At 43.4% G+C, this 18,730-nt stretch overlaps 1 protein-coding gene across 1 annotated transcript in view; it reads left to right on the top strand.

The window, feature by feature from the left end:
• LOC141144710 (sodium-dependent neutral amino acid transporter B(0)AT3-like) overlaps positions 1 to 18,730 on the top strand; it is a 339,059-nt gene that overhangs the window by 176,390 nt on the left and 143,939 nt on the right. Inside the window, exon 4 of the mRNA XM_073630653.1 lies at positions 18,443 to 18,624. Within this exon, the coding sequence (XP_073486754.1) occupies positions 18,443 to 18,624 (182 nt within the window). The remainder of the gene's footprint in view (positions 1 to 18,442; positions 18,625 to 18,730) is intronic.

Raw genomic sequence — 18,730 nt, 5'->3', positions numbered from 1 at the left:
TGGTGTCTGCAGTAAATGTAGATTTAGGTGTGACACCCGCTTTTATTGTCCTTCCTGTCCTGACCAACCTGGTCTCTGTATTGGTGAATGTTTCAAACGCTACCACACACTAGTTGAGTATTAGCGTAGGGTACAGCACCCCACACTCCTAGGCACACTAACACAGGGTCTCGGGGTCTCGAAAGATGTGATGGCCATCACATTTTGAGAGACCCTAATCTGCAACATTCAGTTTACAGTTTTTTTTACAGTTTTTATAAAAGTGAAAAAAGTGGGAAAAAAACACACACACAAAACACAAAAAAATATAAAATACAAAAATACAAAAATAGTTGTGGTTGTATTTTTCTTCTCTCTCTCTATTGTTCTCTCTCTTATGTTGTACTGGATGTACTGGAAATGGAGCGAGTACAAAGAAGGGCAACCAACCTAATAAAGGGTCTGGAAGATCTTAGTTATGAGGAAAGGTTGCAAGCCCTGAACTTATTCTCTCTGGAGAAGAGACGCTTGAGAGGGGATATGATTTCAATATACAAATACCGTACTGGTGACCCCACAAAAGGGATAAAACTTTTTCGCAGAAGAGAGTTTAACAAGACTCGTGGCCATTCATTAAAATTAGAAAAAAAGAGGTTTAACCTTAAACTACGTAGAGGGTTCTTTACTGTAAGAGCGGCAAGGATGTGGAATTCCCTTCCACAGGTCTTAGTGGGGAGCATTGATAGCTTCAAGAAACTATTAGATAAGCACCTGAATGACCGCAACATACAGGGATATATAATGTAATACTGACACATAATCACACACATAGGTTGGACTTGATGGACTTGTGTCTTTTTTCAACCTCACCTACTATGTAACTATGTAACTATGTTATGTTCGCTCTCTACTGTCCGCTCATTATTGTTCTATATCTATCGTTCTCTCTCTGTTTTATTTTTACTATGTTTTATTGTATTTGCTTTGCAGGTATGGTATGTTATACTGTAATGTTTGTTTTATTGTTAACCAGCATTTGCTTAGCAGGTATGCCATTCAGCTGCAGCGCGGGTTTATTTATCTTGACAGCAACAGTGTTTGCTCCCACGATACATAAAGCCGTGACTCCAGTGCTGTCGGAGGTGATTTCACCACCACAGTTAAAAAAAAGAGCATATATGCCGAAGCATGGGGGCAGGGGTGGAGGAGCGATTTGCTCCTAACATTAGGGGCTGATTGCCCCTATGCTTCGGCATATTTTTTTTAGGCACAGATTGCAATGTTTTATTTTTACTATGTTTTATTTGCTTTGCAGGTATGGTAAGTCTTATGCCCCGTACACATGGTCGGACTTTCCGATGGAAAATGTTTGATGGGAGCTTGTTGTCGAAAATTCCGACCATGTGTAGGCTCCATCGGACATTTTCCATCGGAATTTCCATCGGAATTTTCCATCGGAATTTCTGTCACACAAAATTTGAGATCTGGATCTCAAATTTTCCTGACAACAAGATTCTTTGTCGGAAATTCCGATCGTGTGTACACAATTCCAACGCACAAAGTTCCACGCATGCTCGGAATCAAGCAGAAGAGCCGCACTGGCTATTGAACTTAATTTTTCTCGGCTCGTCGTATGTGTTGTACGTCACCGCGTTCTTGGAGATCGGAATTTCCGACAAGATTTGTGTGACCGTGTGTATGCAAGACAAGTTTGAGCCAACATCCGTCGGAAAAAAAACATGGATTTTGTTGTCGGAATTTCCGAACGTGTGTACAGGGCAAAACTGTTATACTGTAATGTTACTTTGTTTTATTGTTAACCATCATTTGCTTAGCAGGTATGCCATTCAACTGCAGCACAGTGTTATTTATCTTGACAGCAACAGCGTTTGCTCCCATGATACATAAAGCCGTGACTTGAGCGCTGTCAGAGGTGATTTCACCACCACAGTTAAAAAAAAATGGTGCATGTATGCCCATCATTAGAAGTGGATGGATGAAGGGCGGTATTCCAATGGTGGGCATACCCACCGATCAATCTCTTTTTTTCGTTCAGCCCACAGGCTAAATGAAAAAAAAAGAACATTACAATGTATGCCCAACAAGGACTAGCAACATACTGGTATGTTGCTGGACTTTGAGTGGTTATACCAGAATGATGCCTGCAGGTTTAGGTATCATCTTGGTATCATTCTTTTCAGCCAGCGGTCGGCTTTCATATAAAAGCAATCCTAGTGGGTAATTAGCCTCTAGACTGCTTTTATAAGCAGTGGGAGGGAACAACCCCCCCCCCCTCTGTCTTCAATGGTTTTCTCGGGCTCTCCTGTCCAAACAGGGAACCCGAGAATGCAGCCGGTGGTTCAGCCAACTGACCATAGAGCTGATCAGAGACCAGAATGGCTCCAATCATCTCTATGGCCTAAGAAACTGGAAGCTACGGGCATTTCATGACTTAAGTTTTGCCAGATATAAACAGCGCCATTGGGAAATTGGCAAAGCATTTTATCACACCGATCTTGGTGTGGTCAGATGCTTTGAGGGCAGAGGCGAGATCTAGGGTCTAATAGACCCCAATTTTTTCAAAAAAGAGTACCTGTCACTACCTATTGCTATCATAGGGGATATTTACATTCCCCGAGCTAACAATAAAAATGATAAAAAAAAAAAAAATGAAAGGAACAGTTTAGAAATATAATAAAAAAGCAAAATAAATAATTTTTTAAAAAAAGCACCCCTCCCCTGTCCCCCCCGTGCTCACGCGCAAAGGCGAACACAAGCATCGGTCTGTTGTCATATGTAAACAGCAATTGCACCATGCATGTGAGGTATCACCGCGAAGGTAAGATCGAGGGCAGTAATTTTAGCAGTAGACCTCCTCTGTAAATCTAAAATGGTAACTTTTAAAGGCTTTTAGAACTGCATGTAGTTTGTCGCCGTTGCACGTTTGTGTGCAATTTTAAAGCATGTCATGTTTGGTATACATGTACTCGGCATAAGATCTTCACCTTTTTTTATTTCATCAAACATTTGAGCAATATAGTGTGTTTTAGTGCATTATAATTAAAAATAGTGTGTTTTTTCCAAAAAAAATAGCTTTTGAAATATCGCTGCACAAATACTGTGTGAAAAAAAATTGCAACACCCACTATTTTAATCTGTAGGGCCTTTGCTTTAAAAAATATATAATGTTTGGGGGTTCAAAGTAATTTTCTTGCAAAAAAAAATATATTTTTTCATGTAAACAAAAAGTGTCAGAAAGGGCTTTGTCTTCAAGGGGTTAGAAGAGTGAGTGATGTGTGACATAAGCTTCTAAATATTGTGCATAAAAATGCCAGGACAGTTCAAAATCCCCCAAATGACCCCTTTTTGGAAAGTAGACACCGCAAGCTATTTGCTGATAGGCATGTTGAGTCCATGGAATATTTTATATTTTGTCACAAGTTTCAAGAAATTAACACTTTTTTATTTTTTTTGCACAAAGTTGTTACTAAATTATATATTGTTCAAACATGGTATGGTTATATGTGGAATTACACCCCAAAATGCATTTTCTGCTTCTCCTGAGTATGGGGATACCTCATGTGTGAGACTTTTTGGGATCCTAGCCGCATACAGGACCCCGAAAACCAATCACCACCTTCAGGATTTCGAAGGGTGTAAATTTTTGATTTCACTCCTCACTACCTATCACAGTTTTGAAGGCCAAAAATTGCCAATATAGCACAAAGCCCCCCCAAATGACCCCTATTTTGGAAAGTAGACACCCAAGCTATTTGATGAGAGGCATGTTGAGTCCATGGAATATTTTATATTTTGCCACAAGTTGCGGGAAAATGAAAATTTTAAGTTGTCACTAAATGATTTATTGTTCAAATATGGCAGGATTATATGTGGAATTACACCCCAAAATACATTCTGCTGCTTCTCCTGAGTACGGGGATACCACATGCGTGAGAGTTTTTGGGAGCCTAGTCACGTACAGGACCCCAAAAACCAAGCACCACCTTCAGGCTTTCTAAAGGCGTAAAATTGTGATTTTACTCCTCACTACCTGTCACAGTTACGGAGGCCCTGAAATGTCCAGATAGCACAAACCCCCCCCAAATGACAATATTTTGAAAAGTACACACCCCAAGGTATTTGCTAAGAGGCATGGTGAGTATTTTGCAGATCTCATTTATTTTTAAAAAATGAAGAAAAGTAAAGAAACATTTTTTTTTCTTTTTTAAATTTTCAAAACTTTGTGACAAAAAGTGAGATCTGCAAAATACTCAACATGCCTCTCAGAAGATAGCTTGGGGTGTCTACTTTCCAAAATGGGGTCATTTTGGGGGGGGGGGGGGGGGTTGTGCGATCTGGGCATTTCATGGCCTTTGAAACTGTGATAAGCAGTGAGGAGTGAAATCAAAAATGTACGCCCTTAGAAAGCCCGAAGGCGGTGATTGGTTTTCGGGGTCCTGTACACGGCTAGGCTCCCAAAAAGTCTCACACATATGGTATCCCCATACTCAGGAGAAGCAGCAGAATGTATTTTGGTGTATAATTTCACATATGCCCATGGCATGTTTAAGCAATAGAGCATTTAGTGACAACTTTGTGCAAAAAATTTAAAAAATTTCATTTTCCCGCAACTTGTGGCAAAATATAAAATATTCCATGAACTCAACATGCCTCTTATCAAATAGCTTGGGGTGTTTACTTTCAAAAATTGGGTCATTTGAGGGGGGGGGGATTGTGCTATCTTGGCATTTTATGGCCTTCGAAACTGTGATAGGTAGTGAGGAGTGAAATAAAAAATTTACACCCTTATGCCACGTACACAGGACCGGTCTTGCCATCGGAATAAACTCCGAAGGTTTCTCCGACGGAACTCTGACGGAATTCCGCTGAAGTGGTCTTGCATACACACGGTCACACCAAAGTCCGACCGTCCAGAACAAGGTGACGTATAACGCGCACAACGGGACTAGAAAAAGGTAGTTCAATAGCCAGTAGCCAATAGCTTCCGTCTTGTACTTGCTTCAGAGCATGCGTCATTTTTGGTCAGTTGGAACAGCATACAAACGAGCGGTTTTCCCGATAGGAATTGGTTCTGTCGGAAATATTTAGAGCGTTCCATTTCTAGGTCCATCAGAATTTTCGAGAAAAAAAGTCCAATGAGGCATACACATGATCGGAATAGACTATGAAAAGCTTCTGTCTGACTTTTTCTGTCGAACGTGTGTAAGCGGCTTTAGAAATCCTGAAGGCAGTGATTGGTTTTCGGGGTCCTGTACGCGGCTAGGCTCCCAAAAAGTGTCATAAATGAGGTATCCCCATACTCAGGAGAAGCAGTAGAATGTATTTTGGGGTGTAATTCCACATATAACCATGCCATTTGTGAGCAATATATCATTTAGTGACAATTTTGTGTAATTTTTTTTTTTTTTTGTCATTTTTCAATCACTTGTGACAAAAAATAAAGTATTCAATGGGCTCAACATGCCTCTCAGAAATTGCCTTGGGGTGTCTACATTCTAAAATGGGGTCATTTGGGGGGGAGTTTGTACTGCCCTGCCATTTTGGCACCTCAAGAAATGAGATAGGCAATCATAAACTAAAAGCTGCGTAAATCCCGGAAAATGTACCCTAGTTTGTAGACGCTATAACTTTTGTGCAAACCAATAAATACACACTTATTGACATTTTTTTTTACCAAAGACATGTGGCTGAATACATTTTGGCCTAAATGTATGACTAAAATTTAGTTTATTCATTTTTTTTATACCAAAAAGTAGAAAATATCATTTTTTTTCAAAATTTTCGGTCTTTTGCGTTTATATCGCAAAAATAAAAATCGCAGAGGCAATCATATATCAAAAGAAATCTCTAATTGTGGGAAAAAAAGGACGCAAATTTTGTTTGGGTACAACATTGCATGACCGCGCACTTACCAGTTAAAGCAGCGCAGTGCCAAATTGTAAAAAGTCCTCCGGTCATTGAGCTGCCTAATCCTCCGGGGCTGAAGCGGTTAATACAAAGTCTATGATGGACAGAACAGTGGTCCAATGCCGTCCCAGGAGACTGGACTTCCTATTACAGAGGCCGCTGAGTAAACGGGAGATTCTCGCTGTATGCAACCTGATGGAGCTCATCCCGCCCCCCTCCCAGTTCCCTCCTAGGCAGCCCAAATTGCAATATCTTTATATAACACTCACACACTATTTGCACCAGATTTTCAGGGTGAAAAGGTGTGCATTATACGCCAATAAATACAGTATATATATTCACATAACAACTGTCTTGGTACTTAGGAGTAGCGATTAATGCAATAGACTATCCCATCTAAAAGTAGAGAGATTTGGCATTAGCTCTCTGTCAAACACTGGATATAATGAAGAAACAACCCATTCGCCCAAACAGAGCTGTGACAAAGAGCGGGTGGGATGTTTGGAATACACATGATAGATAGGTGGACTATGTTAGTTAGTATTTTTGGGCCCTGCGTGGCCAAGGATCGGGCTAGTGTCACCTTGACACAACACAAATATTGTATGTTCTATATAAAATCTCAATAAACAGAATTTTCAAAAAAAGAATGAACTTCTTTTAAGAATTCAATTCAGAATGAACTAAGAATGAACTTCCCTTATTTGGTCCCATTTGGTCTATTTTTTTTTTTATATACCACTGTGTATTTTGTTATATCTGTTTAATAACAAGCAAACAATAGTTGATCTTGTCAGAAATTCAGAGCTGTCTTGTGCCTTCTCCACACTGTGATCTCAAAGAGTCCTCCCAGTTCTTATCTTGGAGTACAGAATAATTTGCCTTTATGTCATGGAGATCTGAGAGTATTGCCCTGTACATACGGTCGGATTTTCCGACGTAAAAAGTGTGATCGGATTGTGTTGTCAGAAATTCCGATCGTGTGTGGTCTCCATCGGACTTTTTTCGTCGGAATTTCCGACACACAAAGTTTGAGAGCAGGCTATAAAATTTTCCGACAACAAAATCTGATCGGTTAAATTCTGATCGTGTGTACACAAATCACAAAGTGCCACACGTGCTCAGAATAAATTAAGAGACGAAAGCTATTGGCTACTGCCCCGTTTATAGTTCAGACGTACGTGTTTTACGTCACCGCATTCAGAACGATCGGATTTTCTGACAACTTTGTGCGACCGTGTGTATGCAAGACAAATTTGAGCCAACATCCGTCGGAAAAAATCCATGGATTTTGTTGTCGGAATGTCTGATAAATGTCCGATCATGTGTACAGGGCATTAGAGTGGTTGTGTAGTTTACCAAAATACATTGGGCAGGGCTTACAACACTCAGTCCACAAATAAGCTGTGTATCAGCCCACAGCAGGACTTAGAAGCTAAGTGCATTTCTGGCTTAACAAAAGGGATTTTACTGTACCTGTAGGGCAGGGGTGTCCAAACTTTTTTCAAAGAGGGCCAGATTTGATGAAGTGAACATACGTGAGGGCCGACCATTTTGCCTGACATTCTTTAAACCATTAAAATTTGGTCTAAGTGTGTTCGTCCGAGCACTAATACACTGCCCAACAAGATTTCTCTTGTCTTTGTGGCTGTGTGTGGTGAAGAGATGTGTTTGGGCGTGTTATTTGGATATACCGTATTTATTGGCTTATAAAACGTACCTTTACTTTAAAAAGGAAGTTTCAGGAAAAAAATCTTAAATTTTAAATAAAGAACTGTGAAGCAAAATAAGGGTCAGTGCCCATGGGAGGGCAATGTCTATGAAAAGTTCCAGGCCACATTTACAAGCAACACATAAATGGGCGTGATTGAGAGGCTGTTCCTCTTGATTAAAATCATCCTCCACGATCCAACATGACGCAAAACTGTCCACTTGCCTGTAAACTGTAAAAAACGGGCCGGAATCATTCATAGAAGGTATGAGGCTATCATGTGGCAGACCCCAGCTATATGTAGCACCCTAATGTTTAGGCAGTGCTGCCATTAAATTTAGTTGCCATGTGATAGTTGTCTTGGCCAATTGTTAGGAGATTCCCCCAATTCTGGAATTGCTGCCGGGTATCTGGTGACATTGGATAAGACAAGGGCATAGCAAGGACAGATTATGAATAATTGGGGTGTCTCATCCAATGGGCAGGAATTTTCTTGGGTCCCTTGGCCTGCTGGGAGAGCCTATTTATTTGGGTGGAGTCAGGTGATCGGGGTTCTATGCCACCTGGACGGCTGTCTGGGTGGACGCGTGTCATGTTGCCCCATGCTGCTAGCCCATAAGCCTTAGGCTTACCCTGGGGACATATGGCTGCTAGGCTGTCTAAGGGCCTAACCAGAAGCAGGAGAGTGGCGTAGGGTTGGGACTGCGGGCTTGAAGTCCAACCAAAAGTAACGGTTCCACCAGCCGGGGAACCAGTGGCGGTCAGAGGTAGAAGGGAAGCTGTCGCCAATAACAGACCATTCACCTTGCTACCGGAGATGGCAGTGAGTGAGCTGAGGCCAGTACCAGAGCAGGCTTCTCGTCAGCTGGGGACAGTGAAGAAGTGGGAAAACCTCAGCAAGTGCTAAGCCAGGGACCCAGCGAGACAGCGGTGGTGAAGCTTGAAGAGTAACAGTGAGTGTCAAGCCAGGGACCCAGCAAGAAAGCGCATCATTGCATCTACCTAAGGGTTGTCTGTCTCTAACCCTCTCTCCCACATTTTGTTCAAAAGACAATAAATCTTTTTGCATTCAAAAAGTGTCTGGCGCCCACCTATTCGTCTTGCATTATGCCGCGTACACACGACCGGACTTTACGGCATACTTTGCCCAGCGGACATTTCGACGGACTTTACGATGGACTTTCCGAATGAACAGACTTGCCTACACACGATCAACCAAAGTCCAACGGATTCGTACGTGATGACATAAGACCGGACTAAAACAAGGAAGTTCATAGCCAGTAGCCAATAGCTGCCCTAGCGTCGGTTTTTTTCTGTCAGACTAGCATACAGACGAGCGGACTTTTCGACCGGACTCGAGTCCGTCGGATAGATCTGAAACATGTTTCAAATCTAAGTCCGTCAAACTTTTCAGAAAACAAAGTCCGCTGGAGCCCACACACGATCGAATTGTCCGACGAAATCCGGTACGCCGGATCAAGTATGCCGTAAAGTCCGATCGTGTGTACGCGGTATAACACCCACCATGCCTTGTAACCCGCTCTACAATGATCGATGTCAGCTCTCCCTAACTCTGGAGGTAACCAATAGGCCTAAAGAGGCTTGGGACTTTGCTACATTTGGCGCGCAATGTGGGGCAAAGGCGTTATATCTGCAGCAGTCGCCCATATCAACTGGCTACAGCTATATCGGTATTTCGTTTTGGCTCCGTGGGAAAGTGGCAAGTAACATCTTTACTTCCTATAGACTGTGTTATTGTGCATTCCAACAATGTGGAGAAGCACCAGAGTGTCTCATTGCTCATGGGAGAGTACCAGCCTGGTCTTTTGACACTTTACGCCAGTGCTGAAAGGGTTAAAATGAACAATGGAGGTTAAGAAAGTGCTGTCACATGTGCCTGGTTGTGGGATGGAGAAGATGGCGCAGTTTGGAAGTACGATGGTGGATTGGAAAATGTAGGCTCTGGGCATTGGCTTTGGTTTGAGCAAGTCAAAAGATGCTTTTACTGACACCAGAGGGTGGTATACACCTAAGGATAGTCTTGCCCTGTATACAGCTGGAGGCTATGAAGCCTTGGGACTGATCGGGACGTGTTCCAGGTTGGCCACGCATTTGAGGCCTTGTCTGTGGACATTGTGGGGAACCCCTGCTTGAGGTAGTTGCACCAGCCCAACCTTCGTGGACACTGCATGCAGATTGGAACCAGACTGTCACCGTCCCGGCTAGGAGTGGTATTGAGAGTCCACCTGCTATCACCCGACTCATGAGGGAAAGTGCTCCTCTTACTTCTGTGGCTGCTCCAGCACTTCAGTCGCCTCTCAAGGCCATGGTTGGGCCCACCTGCTCTCCTTGATGGCGGAATCACAGAGGAAAAGGGTGCCGGAGTCGGGTAAGCCTGCAAGAGGTGAAACTGGTGTGCCAGTGGGGGAGGTGATACCTGTGGCCATTAAAGGAAGTAATGCGGTTGTGCCCATTAAAGCCAGCTCCACACGCAACTATCTCCCGGCCAAAGAATACTCCACCATATCAAATTTGGACATCCCCTCTGACGGGATCTCTGAACTGTTTTCAGACAAATTTGTCATGGACTGGAAAGTGAAGTGATAATAAAGAGGAGCAAGTATGTGACTTGGAGGAGGATGAGATTCCTCCTGGATCTACTGCAAGTGTTAATATTGTACTGTCTGCTAGTGCTGCCCCAACTGTGTGTATTACTAAGTCTTTTGAGGAGGATCGCTGGGAACACTGGGTCTCTAAAGTTATGCCAACCAAACCAGCCCCTGTGACTAAGCCCGATGTTATTTCAGGATACCCAGTCCAGCGTGCGCCAGATGCACCAGTCCTACCCGGGTATGGAGACCTTAAGACACTGCCCAGGCTGTCAAAGATACAGCGCATAATTATTAAGAAAGTGGCTGAGGAATATGGATATCTATACCCCTATATACCGGCCCATCTAGAGGAAGAGATCAAGGACTAGGAAACACAATGAAAAGATGAAGCTGTGAAAAGTTTCCTTTGGATCCCTTTGCGGGAGGACTTTTCAAAATTGTCACCCAAGATAGCTGAGAAGTAAATTTTAGTGCTGCACACCTGGGGCTATGGTCGCAAAATTTACTTAGACAGTGTGATCATCCACAGGCCCAACACGAAAGACATTCGACAATACATTACCACGTTAAATGCGAAAAGGAGAAGCTTTGAAGTTACCAGATATTATTGGTAAGTGCTCTTGAAATTGTGCTCATTGACACCATGTGGATTACAAATGTGTGCTTTGCGGAGTTGGGAAGCTATGCTGGCAGCCACTCCACCTCTTGTACAAGAATTGTTGCTAGTGGGGAACATTCCTGATGGATGTATTGCTGGGACTGTGCTGGACTGAATGCTTCTGGCAAATACAGGGAACGCCCACTTGAGTCATGCTGGCTAGTGCTGTTGGAATTACCAGTGTGCCTCCCATTCGAAAAGTAACCTCTTGATATGACATTCAGCAGGTTTGTTTCTTCTACAATTGAGGAACTTCATTCTCAGTCCCCGGCTGTCATGCGGACAGACTGATGTAGCGATGGCCCCGCAGGGTTGCTATGTGTTACAGCATCCACACATTTCACCTTGCTCCCAGACCTCCATTAGTCACACTTCTCAGTCAATGAACAGTCTCTTGCTTGTTTTTGTTGTTTTTATTAGGGGATTAAACTTGGTTGGGGAAAGGGACATGGGATGCCCATAGGATGAATATTGTTTGGCAGAATAAAAGTAACTGCGTCACACTTCTCAGCAGATCAAGATGGTTGACTCTAAACTTGATAGTCCTTTACCTCAGAACACTTCCTCCAGCACACTACTTAGGAGCTCTTACTTCACTGTCCAACTTTAGTACTCCTGTCACATCATCAGCACATGACTATGCCTCACTCTGAATAAGTCCCAGTGTCTTTACTTGATAGCCCTTTGTAGGCCAGGGTCTGCAGTACCCCTTTATGGTGGCAACCGATTTGATAGAGAAGAATAAATGTAGATGGACTACTGATCCCAGAAAGTCCGATTGCAAATCCTGCCCGCCCTCCTGGCTGCAGCGACTTGACACAAAACTCCCACAGTCTCTCCCTCTGGCTCTACATCCAGCTCCCCTGGCATGTCTCTTGCAGAGCTTTCCACTGTGCTTCCACCCACTGACACCTGGCCTGGATCCCTCCTGAATGACTTTACTCCGGACGTGCTGACCAACTGTCCTTTCCAGCTCCTGTTCCAGGATATCTCTCTATGACCGTGTAAGGAGAGGCTCCCTCCCAGCTCCCGAGCTTCCCGCCTGAGGTACCTCCCCCCCAGAAAGGGGGCTCCCTCAGACACGACAATCTAACACTTCATCATCCAGTTCACCCAGCCGACAATTTTTCTCCCAACAGGCTGACCATGGGTATATATAGGAGGCCTGCCCCCTGCCAATCCTAGTTGGGGATTGGTCAGGGCTCCCACATGCACCCCATGTCACTCCAGCTCTCTGCCCTGCCCCTTTTCCAGAACCTTCTCCCTGGAAACAGAGGAGGCTCCCAAGAGCTGAGGCACATGTCAGTCACCTACTGCTACACTAAACCACTCCCCTGCCCCCAGATCAAAACAAACAGGTCTAGCTCACAGCATAGGCCTGCTTAAATGTACCTGTGCTGGCAGCTTACACGAAAACCTACACTAGCACCTAGCTACCTAAGGTAGAGGGTGCTGCACTGAGATTACCATTGCAAGAGGACCTGTGTTTAGAAGTGTGGTCCCTTGCACCATGGCCTGGCTGCTTGTTGCCTGATTGCAGCTGTACCTCCTGTCCCTGGATTTGTCCCTGAGAAGAGGGGAACTGCTGGAAATGTTGCTCTACCCCAAGTGAAAAATATTGATGGACTTTGAAGCTTCAAGGACACTGGGGTGTTTAGTTAGTAGAATACGGTGTGGTAAAAAGGGGCAAATTCTCACCTTACACTTCAAATGATGGACTGTGCAGTGTTTAGGATTGTTTTCATATACTGGCCACCAGGTGGCATGAACAGTGAGCCCTTATTCTTAATTTGTGTTTATCTGATAGGAAATGCTAAGAAAGTTTCTGTAAGATAGCTGTGGAAGGGGTGGCATCCTCCGATGAGGATGGGGCCCACATTCATTTATATGTGTGTGTTCAGATATAGAAACCATTTTAGTTTAGACATATATTATAGGGTGTATTTACACTGCTATGCTGCTCTCAGCCGAGGGTAATTAACAGTTACTCAAGAGTCACTTATATAAATATTGCACTGTATAATCATAGGGCTAGGATGCATTTCTTTGCTGTCTGTTTTTCTCTGTCTGATGTTCCTGCACCCATTGCATCTTCCATAAATGAGGAACGACAGTTATTTCAAAGTAGATAGCAATAGTAACCTTTTATGTTCCTTATTACTGTATATATTAGATAGTTAGGATAAGGCTACTGTTTATATTTCCCTTAACTGTTTGGGTGGTAGGCCACATGTAAAATTGTATATAATATCTGCTATTTATCTGCCCTGTGTGAACTGCCACTTGCTCATGTATGCATGTATGTTGTACTTCCTTCATGTAGCAGGCCACATGTATTGTTATTATTATTCCTTTCCTTGTTTCCCTCACCCATCCCAGTTTTTGCCAGGACATTCACTCTCAGGCTTAAGAGCCCAAATATGTCGTTTTACTAGGCAGGGGGAGGATGTAGCACCCTGATGTTTAGGCAGGGCTGCTATTAAATTTAGTTGCCAGGCGATAGTTGCCCTGGCCAATTCTTAGGAGATCAATTGATTTCCCCCTAATTCTGGAATTGCTGCACTTCTTTCTTCTGTCACTAGGTTGCCGGGTATCTGGTGACATTGGATAAGACAAGGGCATAGCAAGGACAGATGATGAATGAATGGGGTGTCTCAGCCAATGGGCAGGGATTTTCTTGGGTCCCTTGGCCTGCTGGGAGAGCTTATTTATTTGGGTGTAGTCAGGTGAGTGGGGTTCTGTGCCACCTAGATTGTGGTCTGGGTGGACATGTGACATGTTGCCCCAGGCTGCTAGGCCGTAAGCTTACTCCTCAGACACACCCTCTAACTCCTCTTCATCAGCATCTTCACATACTAGCCACTTCAGAGGCAAAAGAAAGGGACCTCTAGGAAGACAACAGGAAACCGAGGGAGAAGTAAAACAAACCACTAAAAAACGCACTACGGAGCATGAGACAACGGAGTCACAACAGGGCAATAGGCTTAACACACAAAAAGGTACAAATCAGGGTAATACACGAGGCCTCTTCCCGAATCTTGGAAGAGGAACTCGGAAAGACCTGGGGGCTATCCCCAAGACCCAACAAACACAAATTGATAGTTTTTTAGACAAAAACATCATACCACCACCCAGCCCAATGCCTTCGACTCAACTAATGATGACACCGATGGATCCTCCAATTCCAAAGCACTAAACATTATCAACCTCTCCTCACATCAACTAACTGATGAAGATGAAGAAAGAGAAGTATTATTGTTAGGTCTCTCCTTTTGCCCTAATCAAGGCATGGACAGCTTTGAAACAACAAAGGACATTCACCTCTTTGCCCGGAAACTGTTGCTGAAGAGCCTATATGAGAAACAAAAAGCCACCCAACCGGAGCTAGCACCGAACCTAAAAACAGATTTCAAAGCCCTCAGAGATCTGAATCTCCTATTACAAGAGAGTAATTTCACGGAAGATCTCTGGGAAGAAGAGTTGGACGATAGGGAGAGTGATGAGGAAGAACCCAAAGAAGAAGCTACCAAACTCTACAAAAAAACTGATAAGAAATTCAAAAAGAAATCACACAAATTTCCTCCTCTAAATCTTAACCCAGCGATAGCACTTTTTGTCAGACAGAAAACAAGAGAAATTGAAAAACTGGACAGACAAACAATCAAACACAACCTTAAACCAGAACTGCGACATGCACTCAACACCTTGAAGAATGACATGAACATCACAATCAAAGCATCGGATAAAGGTGGAAATATTGTCCTCATGGACAACGAAAACTATGAAGTAATGTGCCTTAAAATTCTCAACAACACCAAATGCTATAAAAAAATCTCCCCAGCAATAGTCGAGAGATTCAACCAGGAATTCTTTCACCTGGTGGATGAATCATTGAATGAAGGGGTCATTAACAAAGAGATGTGGGAGTTTATACGTACACGGTATCCTCGTTTACCCACATTCTATGCCCTGCCCAAGGTACATAAAAGATTGGATGACCCTCCAGGGAGGCCAATCATCTCGGGTAACGGGTCCATCACAGAAGGCATCGGTCAGGTGATAGATTATCATCTGAGACCCCATGTCATGGACCTACCATCTTACACCAAAGACACGATTCATCTACTGCAGATTATAGATAACCTTACCATCCCTAATTCTGACCTGTTAGTTACTATTGACGTAGAATGTCTGTATAACAGCATCCCACATGACGCAGGAGTAGCAGCTGTCGAACGAGTGTTAAGGCAAAGGGCCACCACTGACTGGAGGTTCAACGCTTTCATACTCCAAATGTTGGAATTCATTTTAAAACACAATGTTTTCCTGTTCAAAGTCTCCCACTACCTCCAGGTGCAGGGAGTGGCTATGGGGACATGTTGTGCTCCCTCATACGCCAACCTGTACCTGGGGGAGTGGGAGAAGGCCTTTTTGCTAGGAGAGGGATCGTCTATGTACTCTGACCACATCTGTTTGTGGCAGAGGTACATAGACGATATCCTCATCATCTGGGATGGCCCTGAAAATAGACTCAAGGAATGCTTGAGTTCCATGAATCAGAATAACTTCAATCTCTTTTTTACCATGATTTATGACTCCAAGGAAGTTAATTTCTTGGACACCATCATTTCCAAAGATCGGACCGGAGCACTCTCGAGTAATCTATATAGAAAAGAGACAGCAGGGAATACTCTGCTACATGCAGACAGCTTCCACCCAGAGCCACTGAAGAAATCCATACCCTTCAGTCAATTTTTAAGACTCAAAAGAAATTGTAACACATTTGAGAACTTCCAACAGGAATCCAACAAACTCACTGCCAGATTGAGAGAAAGGGGGTACACAAAAACAGCCCTCAAAAAGGCTTTCAACCGTGTAAAAAACCTTGACAGACGAAACTTAATCTTCAAAAAGAAAGATCCTACTAGAGAAGACAACTCAACTAGAATAATCATGAAATTCTCCAATGAACACCAACAAATAAGAAAAATTATCTCCAAACATCTGTTTACTCTTGAATATACCGCTATGTAGGTATCTATTGGATGCGCGGCATTGTACCGCTCATGCGCGGACCTCTGGGCGGAGTTGGTTGCCATGGCAGCGTCTTCACGTCGATTGCTCCTGATGGAAACGAACAAGGGCGAGCCGCGCATTAGGTCACGCGATGTCAACACGTCACCATATGCGTGCCATCACGTCGCACATGCGTGGGCCGTCTAGCGGTGGCTGGTTGCCAAGGTAGCATCCAGCGTCCTCACGCTGGATTCTCCTGACAGCAGCTACCACAGGCAAGCCACGCCATTGGCCAGCGCAGCGGTTTGCCTCCTCCCACTAGCCGACCCACACCATATATAGGACGCCAGAGACAGCAAATGGTGCCATTCTTCCCGAGACATCTTCCTGTGGATATCTGGGCTTTTACTGACTCTGACTTTACGAATCCTCCCTGTTACAAGCCAGGCGATCTACTCAATAGAAAGTTTCTCCTATTTTTAAACTAGAAGGAATTGGATCTCCCTATTTGGAAGGTCCATTTTTTATGCCTGGCCTATGTATTAGGGGGTTGTTTGTCTGTATACATATGTGGCACCTACTGGCGGCTTAGTCTGCAGACCACTGAAGGATACCACTTATGCTTATTTATTTATTTTTTGCCCCACTACAGACAGCCTTTGTCTTTTCATGGCTGAGGACGCCAATTGTTAGGATTTTTAGACTGTATATCCAGCCGTCTTGTAGAGTAATAGGACTGTCCAGGCTATCTTTGGTGCGGGCTATCTCTGGCCCCTGACATGCAACATGCTCAACCCGGGTTGCCTTGGGAGAACGTAAGTCATTAGAGAATCCCAACCAATGCAGGATATTTGTATGGTGCATTTATGTACAAATTGCAATAGCACGATTATTTTTTGATGTTTTTTTTTTTTTTTTTTTGACTGTTTAGATTGTGATGTAGTTTCCTGAAGAAGACTTGATTAATGTTGAAATGCGTTGGAATCCCACTACCCCATATTTGAGTAGCCACACAGGGCGACCGTATTGGGTAGCGTGACACATCACTGTCTGTTTCTAAACAATTTCTTTATATGTAAACCCTATACTATTACTGTTATTGGATGTTTATATGTCCTGAATTCTTATCTGTATCTACACATCACTTTTTAATGCTATATGTGTATAAATTTTCTTTATGTCGATTGATACCTAATAAATTAATTTTATTTTAAATCAACATAAAATTTATTGCCTTAAAAATCCCTTTAGAGGTTTATATTTTTTTTTCAGGCCGTAAGCTTTAGGCCTACCCCAGGGACATCTGGCTGCTAGGCTGTCTGAGGGCCTATCCAAAAGCAGGAGAGCAGCGTAGGGTTGGGACTGGGGGCTTGTAGTCCAACCAGAAGTAACGGTTCCACCGGCCGGGGAACCAGTGGCAGTCAGAGGTAGAAGGGAAGCTGTCACCAATAACAGACCATTCACCTTGCTACCAGAGACCGCAGTGAGTGATCTGAGGCCAGTACCAGAGCAGACTTCTCGTCAGCCGGGGACTGTGAAGAAGCGGGAAAACTTCAGCAAGTGCCAAGCCAGGGATCAGCGGGGGTGAAGCTTGATACTCCAGTGAGTGCCAAGCCAGGGACCCAGCAAGGAAGTGGGGCGTGACGCTTGAGGAAGATACTGAGTGCTAAAGTGGAAGAGCTCAGGGGATCCAGTGGTTAGTGGATCTGAAGTCTAGTGAAAGAGACTGGGAGCTTGTTGAGTGAAGACCCACAGTAAGTGAGTGTCAGGTAAGGAGAAATGTTCCAGTTGCAAACAGTTGAAAACCATTACAGTTAGTAACAGCTACAAGATTGTTGCCATAGGAGACAGCGTTCCCACCTATACAGAAGTGGTGTCTGGCTGGAAGCCTTCACCTGTATAGCTGTCCATCTATAGAAGGCTAGGAGTCTGCTAATTATCTTTGCATCTACCTAAGGGTGTCTTGGTCCTAACCCTCTCTCCCATATTTTGTTCAAGAGACAATAAATCTCTTTATTGTCGCCATTCAAAAAGTGTCTGACGCCCACCTGTTCATCTTGCATTACACCCACCATGCCTTGTAACCAACTCTACAATGAAGGATGACAGCTCTTCCTAACTCTGGTGGTAACCATTAGGCCTAACAAGAGCCGGGACTTTGCTACAACTGCATCTTGTGGAAAGAGCAACCTTTCATAGAAGCAGTTCTGTCATTGCTATAAACACTGCTTGTGGGCTGTGCAGTAGAGGTTCAGAGCTATTTATTTATGGCAGGCCACATCTACTTAATGCCTACTGCAACTATTTGTAATATTTATTTTAGATATCAGTCAACAAAATGTCCTATAGTGATTAGTGTGTCATTCAGGGCAGCTCTATTCCAAATTTTTGTTACAGTTTGGGGTATTATTCGTATATCCCCTATATGTTCTATTGTGGCAAGTCAGTTATGTTTTGTATTATGCATTTAATCCATTGTGAAATCTAAAATTTTTTAACTGAAAGAACTATTTCTAAAACACTGTCAAATTATTATAGATGCGTATGAGGAGTGTAGTAGAAGTAGCACGGTTAACTACTATTGGTACAGAAAAACATTAAATATAACCACAACTATCAATGAAAGTGGAGATTTGCAATGGTGGATGGTGATTTCTCTAGCAGTAGCGTGGGGCGCTGTATATCTGTGCACGATAAGAGGGATTCAATCTACAGGAAAGGTAATTCTAAAAAAGGTTTGTTTTGTAGTGTGTTAATGCTTGTATTATTTCATATATAAGGAAATGCTGTTTCTCTTTTTAGAAATAGGGTGTTATGCAATGTTTG

Source organism: Aquarana catesbeiana, linkage group LG05, assembly GCF_042186555.1.
Source record: "Aquarana catesbeiana isolate 2022-GZ linkage group LG05, ASM4218655v1, whole genome shotgun sequence".
Lineage (NCBI taxonomy): Eukaryota > Metazoa > Chordata > Amphibia > Anura > Ranidae > Aquarana > Aquarana catesbeiana.
This window is presented reverse-complemented; position numbering and strand designations above follow the sequence as displayed.